General features: G+C 46.8%; 1 protein-coding gene across 1 annotated transcript in view; it reads right to left on the minus strand.

Annotated features, from left to right (window-relative positions):
• Window positions 1-6511, minus strand: part of DHRS3 (dehydrogenase/reductase 3) — a 52881-nt gene extending 46370 nt beyond the window's left edge. The window contains exon 1 of the mRNA XM_014575889.3: window positions 5520-6511. Coding sequence (XP_014431375.1) covers window positions 5520-5714 — 195 coding nt within the window. The 5' untranslated portion in view covers window positions 5715-6511. The remainder of the gene's footprint in view (window positions 1-5519) is intronic.
• Between the last annotated feature and the right edge of the window lie 13659 nt (window positions 6512-20170).

Here is a 20170-nt window from a genome sequence, read left to right on the forward strand (position 1 = left end):
ACTTAAGAACAAACCTACAGTCCCTATCTTGTACGTAACCCGGGGACTGCCTGTATTGTTGACACGAATTCATCCAGGGTCTAGTAATAACCCAGATCTCTAACTGTCTGATGGTTGCTGGTGGTGACAGTCCAAAGTGCTAGATCAGTGGTTCCCAACCTTTTTGATACCAGGGACCGGCAAATCCATTCCCAAACTTTTGGCCGATGGGCAATATTTTATTTGCATATTCGCATATTCATTATGCTAATGAATATGGAAATAAAACATTACCAGTTCACCAAAAGCCTAGTCCTCAGAGTACGCAGTGCCAGGCCTAACCCCTAGAGCCCCCCACCCCTCCACTACCCCTCCAGTGCCAGCCACTGACCCCAGAGTACCCTGCATCCAACACCCCCACTGTCAGCCTCCCACCCTCAGAGCCCCTCAGGGCCAGCCCCACATGCAGAACGCCTCCATGTCTGCCCCCTGTCCCTTAGAGCCACCCTCACCAGACCCCCCCAGTACCAGCCTCCTGTTTCCAGAGCCCCACTACAGGCAGTCCCCGGGTTACGTACAAGATAGGGACTGTAGGTTTGTTCTTAAGTTGAATCTGTATGTAAGTCGGAACTGGCGTCAGCCACTGCTGAAACTGATCAGTTTCAACAGCGGCTGAATCTGGACGCCAGTTCTGACTTACATACAGATTCAACTTAAGAAACCCAGGCGTCCCCAAGTCAGCTGCTGCTGAAACTGATCAGCAGCTGATTCCAGGAAGCCCACGGCAGAGCAACTCTGCCTCGGGCTTCCTGTAGTCAGCCCCTGGTCAGTTTCAGCAGCGGCTGACTTGGGGACGCCTGGGGCAGAGCAGCTGGGATGCTGCTGGGTTGCTCCAGTAGCGCCAATCCTCGGCGCTACTGGAGCAACCCAGCAGCACCCCATCTGCTCTGCCCCAGGCGTCCTGATTCAGCCGCTGCTGAAACTGACCAGCAGTGGCTGAATCAGGACGCCTGGGGCAGAGCAGCTGGGGTGCTGCCGGGTTGGTACAGTAGCACCGAGGAGCGGTGCTGTGGAACCAACCCGGCAGCCCCCAGCTGTTCTACCCCAGGCGTAGGCAAGAAAAGCCTGGTCTGCTGGGGGGGGGCACTAGCTGCACCCCCCCCAGCAGACCAGGGAGACGCGGGTGGCGGGACCGCCTGTGTCCTCCATGGCTTTGCTCCGTCTCCCTGGTCTGCTGACCAGGGAGATGGGGAGCAAAGCCTTGGAGCACGCCCGCAGCGGGACAGCCCAGGCGCGCCCGGGCTGTCCTGCTGTGGGCGTGCTCCAAGGCTTTGCTCCCGGTCTCCCTGGTCTGCTGGGGGGGGGCTCCCCCCCAGCAGACCAGGGAGACGTGGAGCAGCTTTTCTCGCCCCGGAGGACGGGGGCGGCGGGACTGCAGCGCATCTGGGCGTCCCACCGCTCCAGTCCTCTGGGGCGAGAAAAGTCCCGTTCGTAACTGCGGATCGTAACTCGGGGACTGCCTGTATAACCAAACCCACCAGAGCCTCCCCTAGTGCCAGCCCCCAATACTAGCCCTGTCCCCAGTGCTTTCCATCCAGCCCCAGCTCTGCTCTCATAGCCCCCATACTACTAGCTCAGCCTCCAGAGCCCCCTCAGCACTAGCCCCATTCCTGGAGCCCCCAGTGCCAGCCCCCATCCTCCCTCACCTAGCCCATCACTGCTGCCCACATTGCGGTGGCTCTGGAGGTCGGGTACACCACCCAGCCCCGCTGTTAGGAGAGGCGTGTCCTGCCCTGCCTCTCAGCCAGTGAGCACTGGGTAGGGGCATGCTCTCCTCCCAGCCGCAGAAGAGCGGCCCTCCTGCCACGCAGAGAAGTGCTCTTCTGCAGCAGGGAGGAGACCCCGCCCCTGCCTGGAACTGGTTGGCTGAGAGGTGAGGCAGGAGGTACCTCTTCCAACAGCCGCAGTGAGAGCAGTGTACCCCAGCCCCACCGCGGCCCGGCAGCCAGAGGTCCAAGGCCCGGCATCGGCCCAGTGGTTGGGAACCGCTGCTTTACATGACAAGTGTCACATAACTCAAACCAGGACTGCAAGCCCAGTGGGCAATTGCAACAGACGCCAATGAACGAATAAAGGTGGAAATCCAAGTACCCCTAGAGGGGAAACACTCTCTCTTTGAGATGGTACCTCCAGATCATATTTGTCAGGGCAGCTTGCAGAAAGGAACTTGCACACGACCATTGTTCACGATGCTGATGTCCTGTCAATGTGGGATATCAGTCTCCAGACTGTCAATCCAGTTCTTTTCTCAATACTGTACTCATTCGCTCCCTCTCCTTATTTGCTGACATCTTTTGCAACCTTTGCTGAAAATATCTCACATTGTAACAGTGAAGAATCTTCATCATCTGTGATATTTTAAAACCGATTCTCAGCAAGAACCAGCACGTACGATATTCTCTCGCCGTTCCACATAGAACTGGTCTAGAATTTATGCATCTCTTGCATCTGGCTTAAAAAACAGGCTGTGATAAGTGGGGTAGAATCTCAGATGATCTTAGGTTGGATAATAGAGGAAAACTTCCTGTCCGGGTGGCTAAGGACTGGAATAAATTGCCTAGGGAGGTTGTGGAATCTCCAACACTGGAGATATCTAAAAACAGGTGAGACAATCATTGATCAAGATGGTGCATGGACCTGCCGTGAGGGCTTGATGACTTCTCAAGGTCTCTTCCAGATCTAGGATTCCCCATTTAATGATCAGGTGCAACTTCACACTCTAACAACAACAACTAACTCATCTGAAGGAAGATTTGAATCTCAAATATATGGTTGTATATCGCCGCCTACCTCCAAAACTCCACTACTATGCCTGTGTGCGCAAGCGCAGCGAAAGCTCTTCCCAGGTGTACTGTGCATCCAAAATTAGAATCTTACTTTTAATGTTCACTTCCTTTCCCCATCACCCAGCAATGTTTGTGACCTTCACATTTTACAAGGGATGAGAGCCTGAGTTGGTAAAACCCACACTCCTAAATGTACTGTGCAGGATCAGCAATGGAAAACTCAATTATGATAGTTTCAGAATACACACAATTACCTGAAATAATTAACTCTAATGGGAGAGAAAAAGCATGAAAATAGATATTTAACTCCTGCCTGTCTCAGCACCATACTAGAATATGCAATTTAAAAAAAACTTTTTGTAATTCTTCCAGTAGACAACTGAAACACAAGCGAGATTGCTTAATTTAGAGATGGGTTGCAGCCTTTACAAAGACACTGCATCACATGAGGAAATCAAAATGCAGGACAATGTAGCACTTTAAAGACTAACAAGATGGTTTATTAGATGATGAGCTTTCGTGGGCCAGACCCACTTCCTCAGATCAAATAGTGGAAGAAAGTAGTCACAACCATATATACCAAAGGATACAATTAAAAAAATGAACAAATATATATTTTTTTTAATTGTATCCTTTGGTATATATGGTTGTGACTACTTTCTTCCACTATTTGATCTGAGGAAGTGGGTCTGGCCCACGAAAGCTCATCATCTAATAAACCATCTTGTTAGTCTTTAAAGTGCTACATTGTCCTGCATTTTGCTTCAACTACCCCAGACTAACACGGCTACATTTCTATCACTATGAGGAAATCAGATTTTGAAGTAAAAGGGAAATCAGCTAAATCTCAGGGCAAGCCGGTTGAAGCTATGAAAACTCTCTCTAAACAAACACAGAGGGAGGAATACTGTTGGGTTCATCAGTCAAATTTCAGTCCAAGAATTCCAGCTTTATATACATACCACCATCTGTTATAGGATGGGGCCAAATTGTACTCGGTGCATTTCTATCAGACTTAATGTGATAGAAATGGTGAAAACCACCATAGGTTCTCAGTGAAGACAGATGATAGCCAGAAGATAGAAACAGAGAGCAAAGCCAGAACATACTCACTGAGACCCTGTGGTAACACATCCACAATAACAGTAATATATATTCATAGAACACAAGAAAATACCAAACTCTCCAATACTTTACCACCTTCTATAGTTAGGTTTACCTCTCTCTTGGAGACATTTTATGACTCTCAATATGACATAATATAAGAATGTGAAACAGATGCCAATTATATTTGAACTGGACATCCTAGGTGAAAACAGCTCCCCCTCCTTCCTACCCAAGTCTATTGTTTTATGGGGACTAATTACCATTGTTCTGTCTGGGCAGGGCTGCTGCTAAACAGCTACTAAAACTAGTTACAGAAATGGTGGGACTTTCATAGCGCAGCCAGACTTAGCCACCAGGCTGACAAAATGAGTAAGGAATCATGGTATTTTAATAGATGATGAAAGGACACTGTCAGCAAATTGTCTAGGTCCAAAGTTCAATGACTTGTATGTTCAGCCTCCAAGGAATTGTAAATCTCAGGGCTGTGTGTAAATGCAAACACATACAACCCCCAAAGCTGTCCATACCGTAAACCTCACGCCCCTCAAAGCTAAACGCAGATAACGCTCAATTCCATGCACAACTCTAATGGGCAAACAATGAAATCCTGGCAAATGCTCACAAAGACCCCGGCAAGTCTCATAAGAGGGCTTCTTTTAAACAGGTATTTCCTCCCTGCACTATGTGACTGTCTCCCAGGAGCTGACGTTAGGGGGTTCCCACCACCCCCTTCCCAGCAGCTAAAGAGGAAAGCTAATGGTGTCCTGTTTGCTTTCCGGGGTCCCGCCTTTGCTATCACCAGGCCCCATAAAACTGAGGTTCCTGGGTGATTGCTCTGGGGAACTCTCTTAGCCTTTTCCCCGGGCATGGGAGCTGGATCGAGGAGCGACTTGAAGTGGTTTCCATCATAGGCAGGGTTCGCAGTTTGGTTCAATGGCTCTCAACACCCTCCCGCCCCTTGTTCCAGCCCCCCCGCTGCATCGCATCGCAGGTTAGACTCTGACCCTCTTCCTCCCCCCCCAACTCAGCCCCCTCCATGGATTCGGGGAGCAACCCGCGCAACAGGCTGTTCAAGAATTGACTTTCACACCCGTGGGAAGCCACCAGGGCGGACTCAACCTGACCCCCCCCCCCAGCAGAACTGCCCGTGCCCCTCTGGCTTAGGAATCCAGCCAGAGTCCTGTTTCCCGGCTAAGCCCCCCTAAAGTCCCAGCACCCCGGTAAATGGGGGGGACACCTGCGCGGAGGGCAGCCCTGTCCCCTCCCTATCAGGCAGCGGGCGCCCACCCCTCCAAAGCGCGCTCGAAGCCCCAGCCGTGTAGACGGAGCCTGCAACTCCAGTCCTGCCCCCCAGGCAAAACCCGCACCCGGGTTCAGACCGGCTCGGAGGACGCAGCAGGGCTGGGATGACAGGGGCTTTGCCTAGCAGCCCCCCCGCTGAACCGCCCTGATATCCCCGCACAAGCCCGGGGGTGGGCGGCTTTGGGGGGCTCTGGTGCTCCCAGAGAGAGCTGGTAGCAGCAGCAGGTGGCGGGGGGCAGAGGAGGGCACGAGCTGCTCCCCCCCCTCCCCCAGCTCAGTCCTCACCTTTCTGGCTCCTCGTTTCGCAAACTCCCGGGCCAGGTGGCGCCCGATGCCTCTGCCCCCTCCGGTGATCAGCACGTTCTCCCGGGACAAGTCCCGCAGCCTGGCCGGCAGCAGCACGCACACGGCAGCTTTGATCACCAAATAGACCATCTGCACCGGGAAAAGCAGCAGCGCGCCCAGCCATTTCCACACCATCCTCTTGCTCCAGGCAGGGCAGGAAACCCCAAACCACCCCCCACGCGGCTCTTCTCCACACCGCACCAAGAGGCTTTAGGGCAACACCCCTTCTTGCTCCCCCCCCAGCAGGGGGAACAGTCTTCAACCCCCTTCCAAAAACCCGGGGGAAAGAAAACCTTGGCCGAGAAAGATCCTTCTTCCCCCCCAAGCCAAAAAAAAGGGGGGGGGAGGAATGAAATTGTGCAAAAGATAAGTTGCTTCCCCTCTCTTCGTTGCTCAGTTTCCTTTGGGATTGTCACATGCAGGTAAAATGTGTTTCTACTGGAGGAGGACAGAGAGTTTGTTTAAGTTGAAAAGAGCGAGCAGAGGGCCTGGAAGAGAAAAAAAAAGTAAAACCAGCCAAACCCTGCAGTTTAAAAGTGCAAAATTAAAATCCAGTTTCCAAATGGCAGGGTTTTATATTTGGAAAGGGGGGGGGAATGAAGCAGCAGCCCGGGTCTCCAAATTTCAGCCTGCAGCGCAGCCCATGTCTATTCTTAAACTCAGGAAATTGCTTAAGGCTTGCCAGGACTTTCCTTTTAAGAAAGGGTCTATTCAGTGTAAGGTGGTTGCTGGTTTTTTTTTTTAAATATATAAATATCTATAGACAGTCTCCTCCGAGCCTGCTGCAAAAGGCAGCGCTGATTAAGTGCCTCGCTCGCCCCCCTCTCCTGTTTCTTTCACTTGGAGTATCTGTGATCACAGACGGGGAATTATGCTGGGCACCGGTTCAGCTCGGGGTTTTTATTCATTTCTCCCCATTGCGCGCTCTGCCTATCACAGCTGCAGCGCCGGGGAGGTTTTATACCCCATTGAGCCTGATTGACAGTTAAAGTGTTGGGGAGATTTTACTACTGTTTCTGAGTGGCTGGCTTTGGCTCTCCCCTCCCCCAGAGCTATCTCTGAGCCACTGCACATAAACTCACACACAATCTGAAACAGACACTCTCTGGGTTGCAGTCTGCAAGCCAAGACTTGCTGCATGCCACGTTGGGCTTGCAAAAGCAGCTGTAACTGAAGAGCATTGTAACAGAGAGAGCCAGCTAAACCTCCTCCTCCACGTGAATACATTTCAGATAACATGCAGTGAGTTTCCTCCAGCCCAACAAAAGCAAGAGAAATTGGGGTTAAGGGTCAGTTATGGGACTCCTCTATTCCTAAGAGTTTCAGCTTAATGCGGGGTAGCAGAGTAATTGGTAAGAGGACAGTTCCTGATTTAAATCAAGGCAGTTAATGCCTGAAATGTGTTAGCGTTTTTTGGGTTGCTTCATGGCCTGTGTGGAATTAATTTGGAAGATTGAATCCAGTTCCTAGTCAACCAATGTTCACATCACAGGTGTTATGGATTACTGGTCCCTTGGGGGGCGATACAGAAGTCAGGTATTAAAAGAGCCAGGGAGACTGCTTGCCTCAAAGGAAGTCGCTTTCGGCCACTTCATTTAGGTGCCAAAAAAAGGGAGCTGTGCTCCTCTGAAACTCTGCCCATTCATTTATCCTTGGCTTTAGCACAAGTACATGACAAGATTACAACACATATAGGTCACATCAGCACCATAAAGCCATGTTGTAACTGGGTGAAGGGACAAATGTGTTGTAATCAGGTCGCGTGATTTGGTTGTTTTGCATGGGTTAAGCAAGGGTTTGTTATATGTTCCGTTCCATGGTGTAAACCAGTGGTAGGCAACCTGCGGTCCATCAGGGTTCTGCGTATGGCCTGGGAGACATTTTCTTTACCATGGCTCATGGCTCTGCTGGGTCCCATCCGCGTCGTTTTTTTATTCCTACCAGTGTTACTAAAGTGACACGCATGTAAAGCACAGCCATGTGAAGCGAGGTGCGTGCTGATTGCATACAGCACTGGCTGTGAGAGCCGTGTGTTCCCTCTGCGTCCAGTCAAAGCGCGGCTACGGTTCAGTCGGCCCCACCCCGCAAATTCTAGATACGCAGGCGCAGTGAGCAAAACTACCCTCTACTGGGAGACTGTCTTGGTTATGACAATCTTGTGGGCCACTGAGATGAAGGACAGCCACTCCGGCAGCCCACTTACTTGCCTGGGCTGCTCATCGGTGTGAATTCTCTTGCGGAGGGTCTGCTTGCACATTTTCTAAGTAGACACAGCTAAGAAGATTGGTTACATTCATGTAAAACTTAAAAGGAAGGATGCCATTCCCCACTCTGCTATTTTTACCAATGGTGTCTTTGATTTCATTACCTTGGAAAACGCTGCTTTTTAAAATTTTATAATTGCATATTTTGTGTAAATCCGGGATGAAAAAGGTAAAAGTAAAGGTTTTACCAAACTACATCCACCAATGAATTCATATGAGGTTCATTTTTCTTTATTTGCTATAGTGGGAAGCCATCTAGTGGTCAAAGAAGCTAATGGAAATGACTGATCTGGAGCAGGGATGTTAAGGACTAGTCGACGATCCGATAAGCAAATGCTTATTGGATACTCGACAAGATAGTCGACTAGTTGCTTCCCTCCCCCCCCTTGCTGCCTCTATCAGATAGAGCAGTGGTGCGCAACCCGTGCGGGTTGTGGCTGTCCTCTGGGGGGGGGGGGGGGTTGTAGTGCTTTGATCTGGGCTGGCTGGTATTTTCTGTTCCCGGCTCCATGCCCGTACATGCAGCAGGGGCGGGGGGGATTGGCAGGAGTGGAGTGGCAATTAAAGGGGCTGCCCTTTTTTTGTTGTTTTTTTGCTCAACGAAAATTTTTCCAGACCCCTTTTATTGAGTCCGGGGGTCACGAATGCAAAAAGGTTGCATACTCCCGAGACAGAGGCAGCAAATGGTGGGTGCTTCAAAGCAGCAGCATCGCACGGAGCCTGGGGTCAGCTGCTCTGTGTAGCGCTGCCACTTTGAAACACCACAGTGGCATTTCAAAGGGGCAGAGCCACCCTATCGACTAATCATGCAAAAATGCATCCACTATTCAATTAGTCAATTACACAATACTTAACATCCTTATTCTGGAGCCATGCATTTTGAACTGTTAGAGGACACCTTCAGAAATGCTGTGAATGAGCCACTTCCACCCTGATTTGATTAGCCTCATTAACACAATATATATACCCCTGCTTCTGTAACTTCCACTCCAATTCATCTGATGAAGTGGGTTTTACCTTCAAAAGCTTATGCCCCAATAAATCTGTTAGTCTCAACGATGCCACAGGACTCCTTGCAGATATAGACTAACATGGCTCCCCCTCTGAGATTTATTAAGGGAACATTGTCAGTTTGAATAACTTTGAAGTGGTCTGGCTTTAAAAAAATCTGTACTTAAGTAGTTAGGTTAGATTTTCCAAAAGCACTGAAATCACAGGGTGCCTAAAGCTCAGCAAAAAATCACTGGGGTGTAGGCTCATGTGTCGCCCTAAGTAGGGCTGCATGGCATTGTGGTTGAGTCCCTCTAGGATGGAGATGGGCTTCAGAATTTCTACCTGCAACTTCAAAGCACTGTCTATACCACTAGTTTTCAAACTTTTTTTCTCATGACCCAGTTGAAGAAAATTGTTGGTGCCCACGACCCAACACAGTTTTTGACTAGAGTGTGGGCACCAGAGTGGGGCTGAGGATCAGAGCTTTGGAGTGTAGGAGGGGGCTCCACTTTGGGGGTGACAGGGCTGTGGCAGGAGGGGCTTACCTTGAGCGGCTCCCAGTCAGCCATGCATGGAGGGTGCTAAGGCAGCTCCCTGCCTCTCTTGGCACCACAGACCATGCTGCACCCCAGAAGCAGCCGGCAGCAGGTTCCCAGCCAATGGGAGTGTTGAGCTAGTGCTCAGGGGATGGGCAGTGTGTGGAGCTCTGTGTGCCCCCTTTCCTCCCCGCCAGGAGCCAGCCACTGCAGGGGCACAATGCAGTCTGAAGTGCCAGGACAGGCAGGTAGCTGCTTTAGCACCTCCACTGGTCACTTGATCCCCTTGCAGCAACAAGACCCAGTGTCATAGAATCATAGAACCACAGAGCTGGAAGAGACCTTAGAAGGCCACCAAGTCCAGCCCCCAGCCCAAGGCAGGACCAATCCCAATTAAATCAACCCAGCCAGGGCTTTGTCAAGCTGGGACTTAAACACCTCTAGGGATGGAGACTCCACTACTTCCCTAGGTAACCCATTCCAGTGCTTCACCATCCTCCTAGTGAAATAGTTTTTCCTAATATCCAACCTGGATCTCTCCCACCACAACTTGAGACCATTGTTCCTTGTTCTGCCATCCATCACCACCGTGAACAGCCTTTCTCCAGCCTCTTTGGAACCTCCTTTCAGGAAGTTGAAGGCTGCTATCAAATCCCCCCTCACTCTTCTCTTCTGCAGACTAAATAGACCCAACTCCCTCAGCCTCTCGTAGGTCATATGCTCCAGCCCCCTAATCATTTTGGTTGCCCTCCGCTGGACCCTTTCCAATGCATTCACAGCCTTCCTGTAATTGGGGGCCCAGAACTGGACACAATACTCCAGATGTGGCCTCACCAGAGCTGAGTAAAGAGGAATAATCACATCTCTGGATCGACTGGCAATGCCCCTCTTAATGCAACCTAGTATGCCATTAGCGTTCTTGGCTACAAGGGCGCACTGTTGACTCATATCTAGCTTCTCATCCACTGTAACCTCCAGGTCCTTTTCTACAGAACTGCTACTTAGCCAGTTGGTCCCCAGCCTGTAACAATGCTTGGGGTAGTGCTGACATTTCACAGCCTCATACAAGTTGAACCTCTCTAGCCTGGCACTCTTGGGACCTGACCAGTTCCAAACCTGAGAATTTTCCGGACCACGACGGATCGATATTGTCTAGCAGCATTGCCAACACTTCCACTGCTTACTGGGCTCTTAGAAGACATTTAGGGTAAATTAGAGCTAAATAAGAGCACAGAACACTGAGAGCCAGGACTGGTGGCTCTAAACAAACTTTATGGGACCACGGGAAACTTGGCCACACCCATGAAAAGTGGACATTCAGCTAACTAAAATCATGCCTGACCATGTATGTTGCCGGATGAGAGAGTTCTGGATTAGAGAGGTTCAACCTGTCCTGGGTCTGGACTGGCGGTTTGTAAACCACCGGTCTCTACAGCAATTTTTAGAGCAGTAGTGTTAGCCTTTGGTTTGTCATCCTGGGCTGAGTAGTGTGCTCCAGAATGCTGTGTAGACATACCCTTTTGTGTTTTGGACAGTATAATCCTCACAAGCGGATTTACACCAATGGAAACTTGGTGCTCATCAGCTCTGAAAAGAAGATTCCTTGGCTATACCTGCTTAAATGTGGATTCAGTATCTAATTTGACTTGAGGCAGCCACAGTTGAACATTTTGACTATGGGACTTGCTTCCTGGTCATGGTCTACCAGGACTGGAACCCAGCTCTCTTGACGCTTAGCCCTGTTTTTGGTCCATGAGACCACATTTTCCCTCAGAAAGAATGTAGAATTTAAAGAGAAGCCTTCATACTACAAACCCTTGAAGTAGACCATCTGGCTGCCACAGTGCCCCCAGGAAAGGTCATTTTTGAGAGAATAAATTCTAAACTTTCAAACTGTGGAAAAGTGAACTGTGGAAACCAGCCTCAGTTCAGAGCGCTTCCTTTGCTACTCGGCAGTATTTAGCATCTCTGTGCTATTACAGCGATATTTAGAAAGGGAGCTGCTGGAGGCCACCTGGCATTGCAATTTTCGTCTGAGTCCAACAGTTCTGGAGGGGGAGAAGAAATTACACAGAAGGTCTAGTGTCTGGTTTTGAACAAGGAGGACTCAGTCTCTGAGTTGGTAACAAATGTAGCCACCTCCTGGTATGGAAATAAGGCGCAGTTCTAAAAATGAAGGGAAAATAAATGGCAGTTTATTCAAGCGAGGAGGACTTTCTGTGTAATTTATTATATTTATATTGAATTCTCTCTGTATATTGCTATGGATCCAGCGGTATGTGTTTAAAAAAAGTTTAAAAAAATCAATGAGATGAAAACATCTGCTGATGTTATTCATGCCATTTGAGTCAAAGGGCTGAATTCAGCTCTGATTTACAATATATGCCCTCCTTTGATGTCAACAGAACTACTCTTGTGAATATTTATATCACATATGTGTTTACAGTTTGAATGTACTAGGGAATACTGGATGAATAGTAAAGTACTATTTTATGATTTGTTTTTTAAGCTATTAAAATTAAGCCCAAAGGTTTGATTTGGAGTAAAAACAAAAATCAAAACCCAACCAACCCACCCACCCACTAAAAGCCAGCAAACAGTTTTAGATATTTAAATGGAAGTGTTTTCATAATTTCTTTTTTGATCTCAATGAAAACTTGGATTATGCTTTGTATGAGTGTAAGGTCCCCTTGTAGCATCTGCAACACAAACACAACTGCTTTTAGAAAGTGAAGCAAGGAGATTTAAAAAAAAAATTAAGCAACTTGCCTGATTTCTCCAGAATTGATGTACAGTAGTGCAAAAAGTAAAACAATGAAGAAATGAGGAGAGACATATTAGATTGTATTTTTTTTCCATTTTAAAATCTAGGATGTTATAGAAAATTCTAAATGTAATTTTTAACGCAACAGTATTTTTTGAAATACAATTCTGTTCCAAAAGGTGACTGAAATTGGTATTCTAAGATTCTATGCTATTGTCTTTCAGTGACTGCACATCACACTTCCCTATTTTACAAATGATTTTTTTTTTACTCCCAACAGCTAGTCTTGCAAAAATCAACAGGGGGTTCAAATGGTCAAGAGGAGCTGTTTCTTTCTGCACCATCATCATCCGCAATAAACATTCTACAGGCTAAATTATCCCCCTCAGTTATACTAGTCTATCCAAATTGAGCTCAGTGAGTTTACACAGGTGTAAATGATTGGAACATAGTAAACAGTTCTGTGGTTGATACTTAGGGCTTGTCTTTACAGCTGTGTTAACATGAGTCGGGGCACAACACTAGTTATATCTGGATTCCTGTACCCACACAAAAACACTTAAGTGTGGTGGGGCTTTGAATTCAAGCTGGCTGACCTCTAAGGGGTCACAGGCTACAAGTCAAGTTAGTGCTGATTGTCAACTATTAATGTAATAACGTTGCAGCATTATTTTGCAGTGTGACTGTTTTCACTCAAGTTAGGCTGACTTAGTCAGGATCCTGTAGCTACATATATGTGAGTGGAACCATGCACTTATGTATAGCCCCTTTGTTTTCAGTGGGGCCTAAGACAGGCATAGCGTTTTGAAAAATACCCAAAACTTTCTCAGAGAAACAGGTTTCATATAGGTAGCCGTGTTAGTCTGTTTCAGCAAAAACAGCAAGGAGACCAGTGATATGTTGAAGACTAACAGTTTTATTTGCGCATAAGCTTTCATGAGTTGCAACTTACTTAGGGTGCGTCAACACTGCAGTGGTTTTCCAGAAAAACGGATGTTTTTCCAGAAAAACAATACTTGTGTCCACACCACCATTGAGTTCCTTCAACAGAAAGTCGAAAGAATGGAGGCATTTTTCTGATGGCAGTAAACCTCATTATATGAGGAAGAAGCCTTTTTCTGAAAAAGCTTTTTCGGAAATAGGCGTGTGTGGATGCAGAAGAGGGAGTTCTTTCGAAAGAAGAGGCCTCCAGAAAATAACACAGGTGCCCTGGTGGCCACTCCATCCAGACTAATCACAACTTAAATGCGAAATAACGTTCAATCAATGTGGATGCTCTCTTTCGAAATAAGCTTTTCCAGAAGATCTCTTCTGGAAAAGCTTCTTCTGAAAAAAGCTTGCAGTCTAAACATAGCGTTAGTGAGACTCATGATTCTTTCACTTCAGACATTTGAGGAAGTGAGTTTCAACTCATGAAAGCTTATGCACTAATAAAATTGCTAGGCTTTAAGGTGCCACTGGACTCCTCAGAGAAATAGAGAAGCACAATCAGAAGAGGGAGAGCTTCTCTGCATTTGCAGCATTTTCAGTTCACTTTGAGAGTTTTCCTTTAGAAGCATTATTTTAAAACAACTATACATGATCAAATCCTGTGGTGTCAGCAGATCTGAAAAAAATCCTTTGAACACAGAACAGAGCTGTTACAAAATGGAAAACTCTTATGACAAGTAGCATCAGCTTTTTACATCATGCAGGGTGCCTGACTATAGCTTTATAATGTGCCAATCAGTTAATGTATTTGTTCAAGCCCACGGTACGGTGTCAAATCTATAGATGAATTCCAATTCTGCAGACTCTCTCTGTAATTTGATAATTAATTTTCCAATTTCTCCCACCTTTAACATCTGCATTTCCACACGAAAAGCTATGTATGGGACACATCCAGCCCACTAAATTAGCCTCATTAACCCAAGTCCTACAATTGACAGATGCTTCTTCTGCTGTTATATATATCTCTTGGTTTCTGTTCTTTTCCCTGCAATTCAGCTGATAAAGTGGGTTTTACCCACAAAAGGTCATGATTCTATACATTTTGATTAGCCTCTAAGGTGCCACAGGACTACTCGTTTTTAAAGTTACAGACTAACACAGCTACCCCTAAGATTTTTTACTTTGGTTTAACTCTGAATTACAGTAATTTGAATAGCCTTACTCCAATAAAACCAAAACTGGAATCTAATCCTGTATTTGACTGAATGCTTCCTGGTGTTTCTTAAAGGCATGGAGTCAGGAATTAGGCAGTTTTCCCTGTAAACTCCCTTGTGCAGCTGCTCAGAAGAAATTCAGACGTCCACAGCTAGGTTTTGTGTTTCTGTTGGTGGTGCACATTCACACCTACCTTGGTGCACATAACATTTTTCTTCCACACATGGATGGAAAAAACCTGCACACGAATGGAAAAGATTAGAGGGAACGTTGCCAGGAAGTATTAAGGCAGGAAGAGGAAGCTGATACTTTCTTCTTTTGGAAAGGCCCTCACAATTTAGAAAGCAATAGTTTGCTTTGTTCTGTGACCCTGAAAATAAATCCTATTAAACACTGTAACATGGATTTGACAAATGGAACTTACATAGGCTAATTCCTTTAATGACCATTTGGCACCCGAAATTTGCAGACTAATCTAAGGGAAAAGATTGTAAGACAAAAATTCCCTTTCCTAAGCCCTTTTGAACAGTGTGCTTCTTTCAGAGGAATCATACCGTGCAAGTGTTCGTGATCTGTTTGTGTTTCGGGGCTAGCAGTGACCTACTTTTTCCTCCTGTCTGCACATCTCCAGTCCAAGATTCTCCTCAGCTTCTCCAAGAGCTTCTTCCTGCATGACAAGTCATCTTTGGGGCTACGTCTAGACTGCTTTCCTCTTCCGAAAGAGGAAATGCAAATGAGGAAAGAGGAAATGCAAATGAGGAAAGAGGAAATGCAAAGAAAGCACTGATTAACATTTTCTTACGCTTCATTTGCATATCCTCTTCTGATCTGTTTTTCGGAAGAGGTTTTTTTTTGAAAAAAGAGCAGTCGGGGGGGAGGGGTTGTGCAAAATGCCTGTTTTTTGAAAGAACCCTGTAAACCTCCTTTTTTTGAGGAAGAAGGGTTCTTTCAAAAAAGGGTTTTTTTGCGCAAAACCCCCCATCTAGACTGCTTTTTTTTTTCGAAAAAACCTCTTCCGAAAAAAGGATCGGAAGAGGATATGCAAATGAAGCATGAGAAAATGCTAATTAGCACTTCATTTGAATTTCCTCTTTCCTCATTTGCATTTCCTCTTTGGGAAGAGGAAAGCAGTCTAGATGTAGTCTGGGGAATACAAGAGGAGGGAAAGAGCTGTACAGAGAGAAGAAATCTGAAGTCAGAAGGGGCAGACAAGACCAACTTCAGGATTTTGGGGACCACTGATAAAGCTGTTTTCAAAGATGCTCCCCAGCCTTCTATTCCCAGCTCTCTCATCACATGGTGGCGAGGAAGAAGGAGTAGTTTTGCTAGTCTGCTTTCTAAATGGGATTCTGGAGAGCACATTGTTTGCCATTGCTGTTTACTAGAGGGCTGATCAAAGCACCCAGCAGACTGCATAGGCTCATGCTCAGTTTAGAACTATCTTCCAAATTGCTGTACCTCTTCTCCTCAGAACTGGGGCTTTTGGCGCCCAGTTAGTTTTGAGGGTCCCTTAAATTGGCTCTGGTTTGTCAGCACAGTGTGGGTGTGTCAGAGGGCCCTGCAACCCGACTCTCTGCCAGTGGGTAGAACAAAAGGGTTTATTATTCTACAAGGACACAGTGTAGAACAGACTTGTCAGCCAGAAAACAGGGACAGTCAGTCAAAACCATCTTGGGTATAGGAGAGGCCAGAGCGAGGGGCTTGACTCTTTTCCTGTGCCTCACACTAGACAAGACTCACCCACTCACAACTGCCTGGTGCCAGTCTTCCCCTCCCTCCAGCCTTTGTCCTGCTTCTCGGGCAAAAACACTCGCTGGTCGCACCCCCTCTTGGTCTGAGGTTATGAAGAGTATTGGTCATTTTTTACACGCCAGCAGCTGTGGTAGCCTCCGTCAGTGAAAGTCACACGTGAAATTCCATTGCCATCTAGATATTGGTGCAGCGCCCAGCTCTCTACAAGGCTGGCAAGAAGCCTTCAGCTCTCAAAAGCTCCTCAGCTTTTCTAGAGGCAGTGCATCCAGGGAAGGCCATCCTGCAGGCCTGGTAGCTTTCAAAAAAATTAAAACAGAGCAGTGGATCTGAACCCTGAAGGGGGGGCTGCCAGATTTGAACTCCCACTCATGGGAATATGGTCAGTGGGTGGCTTGCCTGTTAGGGTCAGTCGAAAAGAATAGCTTGGAGCTAAAGAACCAATTAGTAGAACGAGTGAAAAAATCTTTGGGAAATCGGAGTTAGGAGAGTTGGTGGTAACCCAGAATTTGTTCTTCAGAAAATTCCCACATTTTGAATAAAGTTTTATTGCAAACTGGAATGTAAACTAGAAATTTTGAAATTTCCCAAGGAAAGGAAGTTCTGGAAAAAAAAGAAAAAAGAAAAAGGGAAAAGGAAGTTCTGACCCCTCCCACCTGTTTCTGGAAAAACGGAAGTGCTTGGGTTTGGTTTTGTTTTTAAAGAGAGCTGCCAGCTGTCTCAACTCCTGGAGACTCGTCATGCTGCCCCAGCTTCCTGAGGCAGCTTGTGGAGCCCTCCTCCCCCGCTGCTACACCTCCCCACATGGAGCGGGGAGCCTAAAAGACCAGAAAACCTCATCTTCTAGGACTTTCTGGGTCTTGGTTCCATGGCCTGGGGGACCTCAGCCCCAGGAATTCCACATGGACTCTGGAGTCCCCACCTCAGGGCATCGCTAGGTAACATTTTGGTTTTGATGAATTAACACTTTAAGCAAAAACCTGTTTTGTCAAAAAATTCTGGCCCAGCTCTACTTAGGGGCTGCCAGGAAAGGGGAAAAATAGGGCCAGTGGAAGGATCTAGTTGGGCTAGGTCAGGGGAGGAGAACCTAAGGCCATAGGCTGGATGCAGTCCCAGATTGCCTAGATCTGGCCCTTGAAGCTCAAGGTCTCCCCCCATTATTGGGGGGGGCCCGCCCTGGTACTCTAGCCCCCGACCTACTTGCCACTTCCCCATGGGGCTGGAGTACACAACATCTACTAGCTTGGGCTCCCCTAGGCTCTGGTGTGTGAGGAGAATGTGGGGAGTGCCTTTAGCTCTTTCTCAGTCAGGGGCCACATCAGTGAGGATTTGCTTTGGGGTTTTTTTGCTTCCCACTTGTATGTGGCCCCTGACTGATTTTTCTGTGGGTCTGTGGCCCTCCACCTAAAAATGGTTCCCCACCCCTGGGCTAGGTGGAGGGAGACGAGCAATTACAGTAGGTTCTGAGGAGTTCAGATGAGAATCCAAACTTTTCAGAACAAGACACTTAGGCTATGTCTACACTACAGGGTTTTTGCGCAAAAACCCGTGGAGCATCCTCACCGCAAGTGTGTTTTTGCACAAAAACAATACAGTAAATCGACAGGACAGAGGGCTTTTGCAGGTAGAGTTATTCCTCTCCTCACAAGGAATAACTCCTTTTTGCGCAAGAGTTCTTGTGCAAACAGGTGAGTGTGGATGCTCAACAGGAGGTTCTTGTGCAAAAAGAGCACAAAAAGCACAGGTGCTCTGATGGCCGTTCTGTGAATGGCCATCAGAACTTTCTTGTGCAAGAGTGTCCATGGCAGTGTGGACGCTCTCTTCCGCAAAAAGCTTCTTAAGCAAAAACCCTGCAGTGTAGACAAAGGCTTAGGCTATGTCTACACTGCGCATTGTTGCGCAAGGAGATATGCAAATGAGGCGCGGCGATGAACATCACCGTGCCTCACTTGCATACCTAATGAGCCGCCATTTTGCGGAAGGGGCTTTTGCGCAAGAAGGAGCTGTCTACACTGCTCCTTCTTGCACAAAAAACCTCTTTTGCGCAGGAGCCGTTCTTCCTGAAAATAAGCGGCAGAACGGCTCCTGCGCAAGAGGGTTTTTTTGTGCAAGAAGGAGCAGTGTAGACAGCTCCTTCTTGTGCAAAAGCCCCTTCCGCAAAAATGGCGGTTCATTAGGTATGCAAATGAGGTGCGGAGATATTCATCACCATGCCTCATTTGCATATCTTCTTGCACAAAAATGCGCAGTATAGATGTAGCCTTAGTGTTTTTAAGCTTAGAAGAACAGAGCTGATTTGCCCTTAGAACCTGCTGACATGCAGCCATTATGTCTGTCTCATAGGACAGTTACAACGTGGATTATTTTTGTACTAGAAGACAGGAAGGGAGAACTTCTGCAGTTGAACGCTACCTCTGGCAAACTCACTGGTCAGCTAGGAGCTATATTAGCTGTAGCCAGTAGATGATTTACAGCAGGTGCTGCCCTTCTGAAATTAACCTCCTGGTGTTTGTTTACACTAGTAGGCACAACTGTGGGCTATCCTAATTCTCCCTAAATAAACAGACAGAAGAGCCAATCAATGAACTGGTTTGTCAGGGGGAAAGAAAGATCAGAAAGGGCACCAGAATGCGCCACAGGTCCAAATTTTCCCACATGATTGACCAGCTAGCAGAGCTGAACAAGCAGCGTCACATACTCAAGTTGAAAGAGGCTCTTTTATAATTCCTTGCTGTGTGATATATTTCAGCAGCATGCAGCCTGAAGCAATGAACTGATTCCAGAAGTTTCCAAGAAAAAAAAAATCTTTGGCTTACATAAGGGTTGTTGGCATGTATCTTTCTGTCTGACCTTTTTCCTAGTGTCACTGGAACCACATGGGGATTCTTGTCTTACTAGCCTCCAATTAAATGTCTGGCACATCTTAAGGAAGCAGGCAGAATGACAGAATGGATGATGGGCCACAATCTGCTTGGAATTACAGCAGTGTAAATCTAGAGTAATAACGGAATTAATCTGAAATTTATTACTAGAGTTTAGATACTACTTAATATGCTAGAGAGCAATTTAAATGGCTCAAGCATGCCAGAAAATATAAGCCCCGCTATTACAACATGTTCCAGATGGGTGCAGGGGGCTGCCGGCTTGGAACAAGTCCCCTATCATAATTAGTATAAAAATAATAAGAGAGTCAAATTCTGCTCTTGAGTTTACTTGGTAGAGCTCCCATACCAAGTGATACAATGTGCCAATCTGAAAAGTTTAAAACTACTACATACATGCCCATGAAAGAAAGAAAAAGTGTGAGGTTTTTACTTTCCTATTCAGTATATTTTTTTCTTTTATTTGAGAAACTTGCTCTTTCATGGGTCTGGAAAGGAACACAGTGTACATGTTGAGCAAAGAAAAGTAAAGGCTCAGTTCTGCAACCGTTTGGGAGGAAAATGATAATATCCATATAGTGCATTTATCTGATGATCTCAAAACACTTCACAGAACAGTGAACATATCCTCTGTACCACATCACAGATGGGAAAACAGCAGTAAAGGTTTTTCAATTCCAGAAGAATCCATCAAAGGTGCCAAACTTTATATCTAACTTTGATTTCTAACAGTGGTGCATACCGAAAATTCAACTGACGTCACTAGGAACATTCCATAATTTGGAACAGCAGGCTCTTGGTATCTTAAGTTAGGCAGTGAAAAAAATGATGAAACCCAAATTCAGCAATCTCATTGTACGGCTGCTACAATGGGACAGCTGTAGAACCAATGCTGTAGCAGGAGTGGGCAATAAGTGGCCCACAGGCCAGATGTAGTTTGCCAGGTTTAGCCCCGGTAGGCTGCCAAATGCTTTATTTACCAGAGTGTCCACAGAGATGGCTGCTCACAGCTCCCATTGGCCATGGTTCACTATTCCCAGCCAATGGGAGCTGCGAGAAGTGGTGTGGGCTGGTCTGCCATTTCCCGCAGCTCCCCTGCTAGAGTCAGTTGACCATAAAGGACTATCAAGTCGACCACTCCTGATCAAGGAATATTTAGCTAAAAGCTAATATACTAAAGTAATCTGAAGGGCTGTGTCTACACTGGCCACATAACCCATAGCTATGGAAATAAGAGAAGTCAGAATAGGGAAATGCG

The sequence above is a fragment of the Pelodiscus sinensis genome, chromosome 23 (genome assembly GCF_049634645.1).
Source record: "Pelodiscus sinensis isolate JC-2024 chromosome 23, ASM4963464v1, whole genome shotgun sequence".
In the NCBI taxonomy this organism is placed as follows: Eukaryota; Metazoa; Chordata; order Testudines; family Trionychidae; genus Pelodiscus; species Pelodiscus sinensis.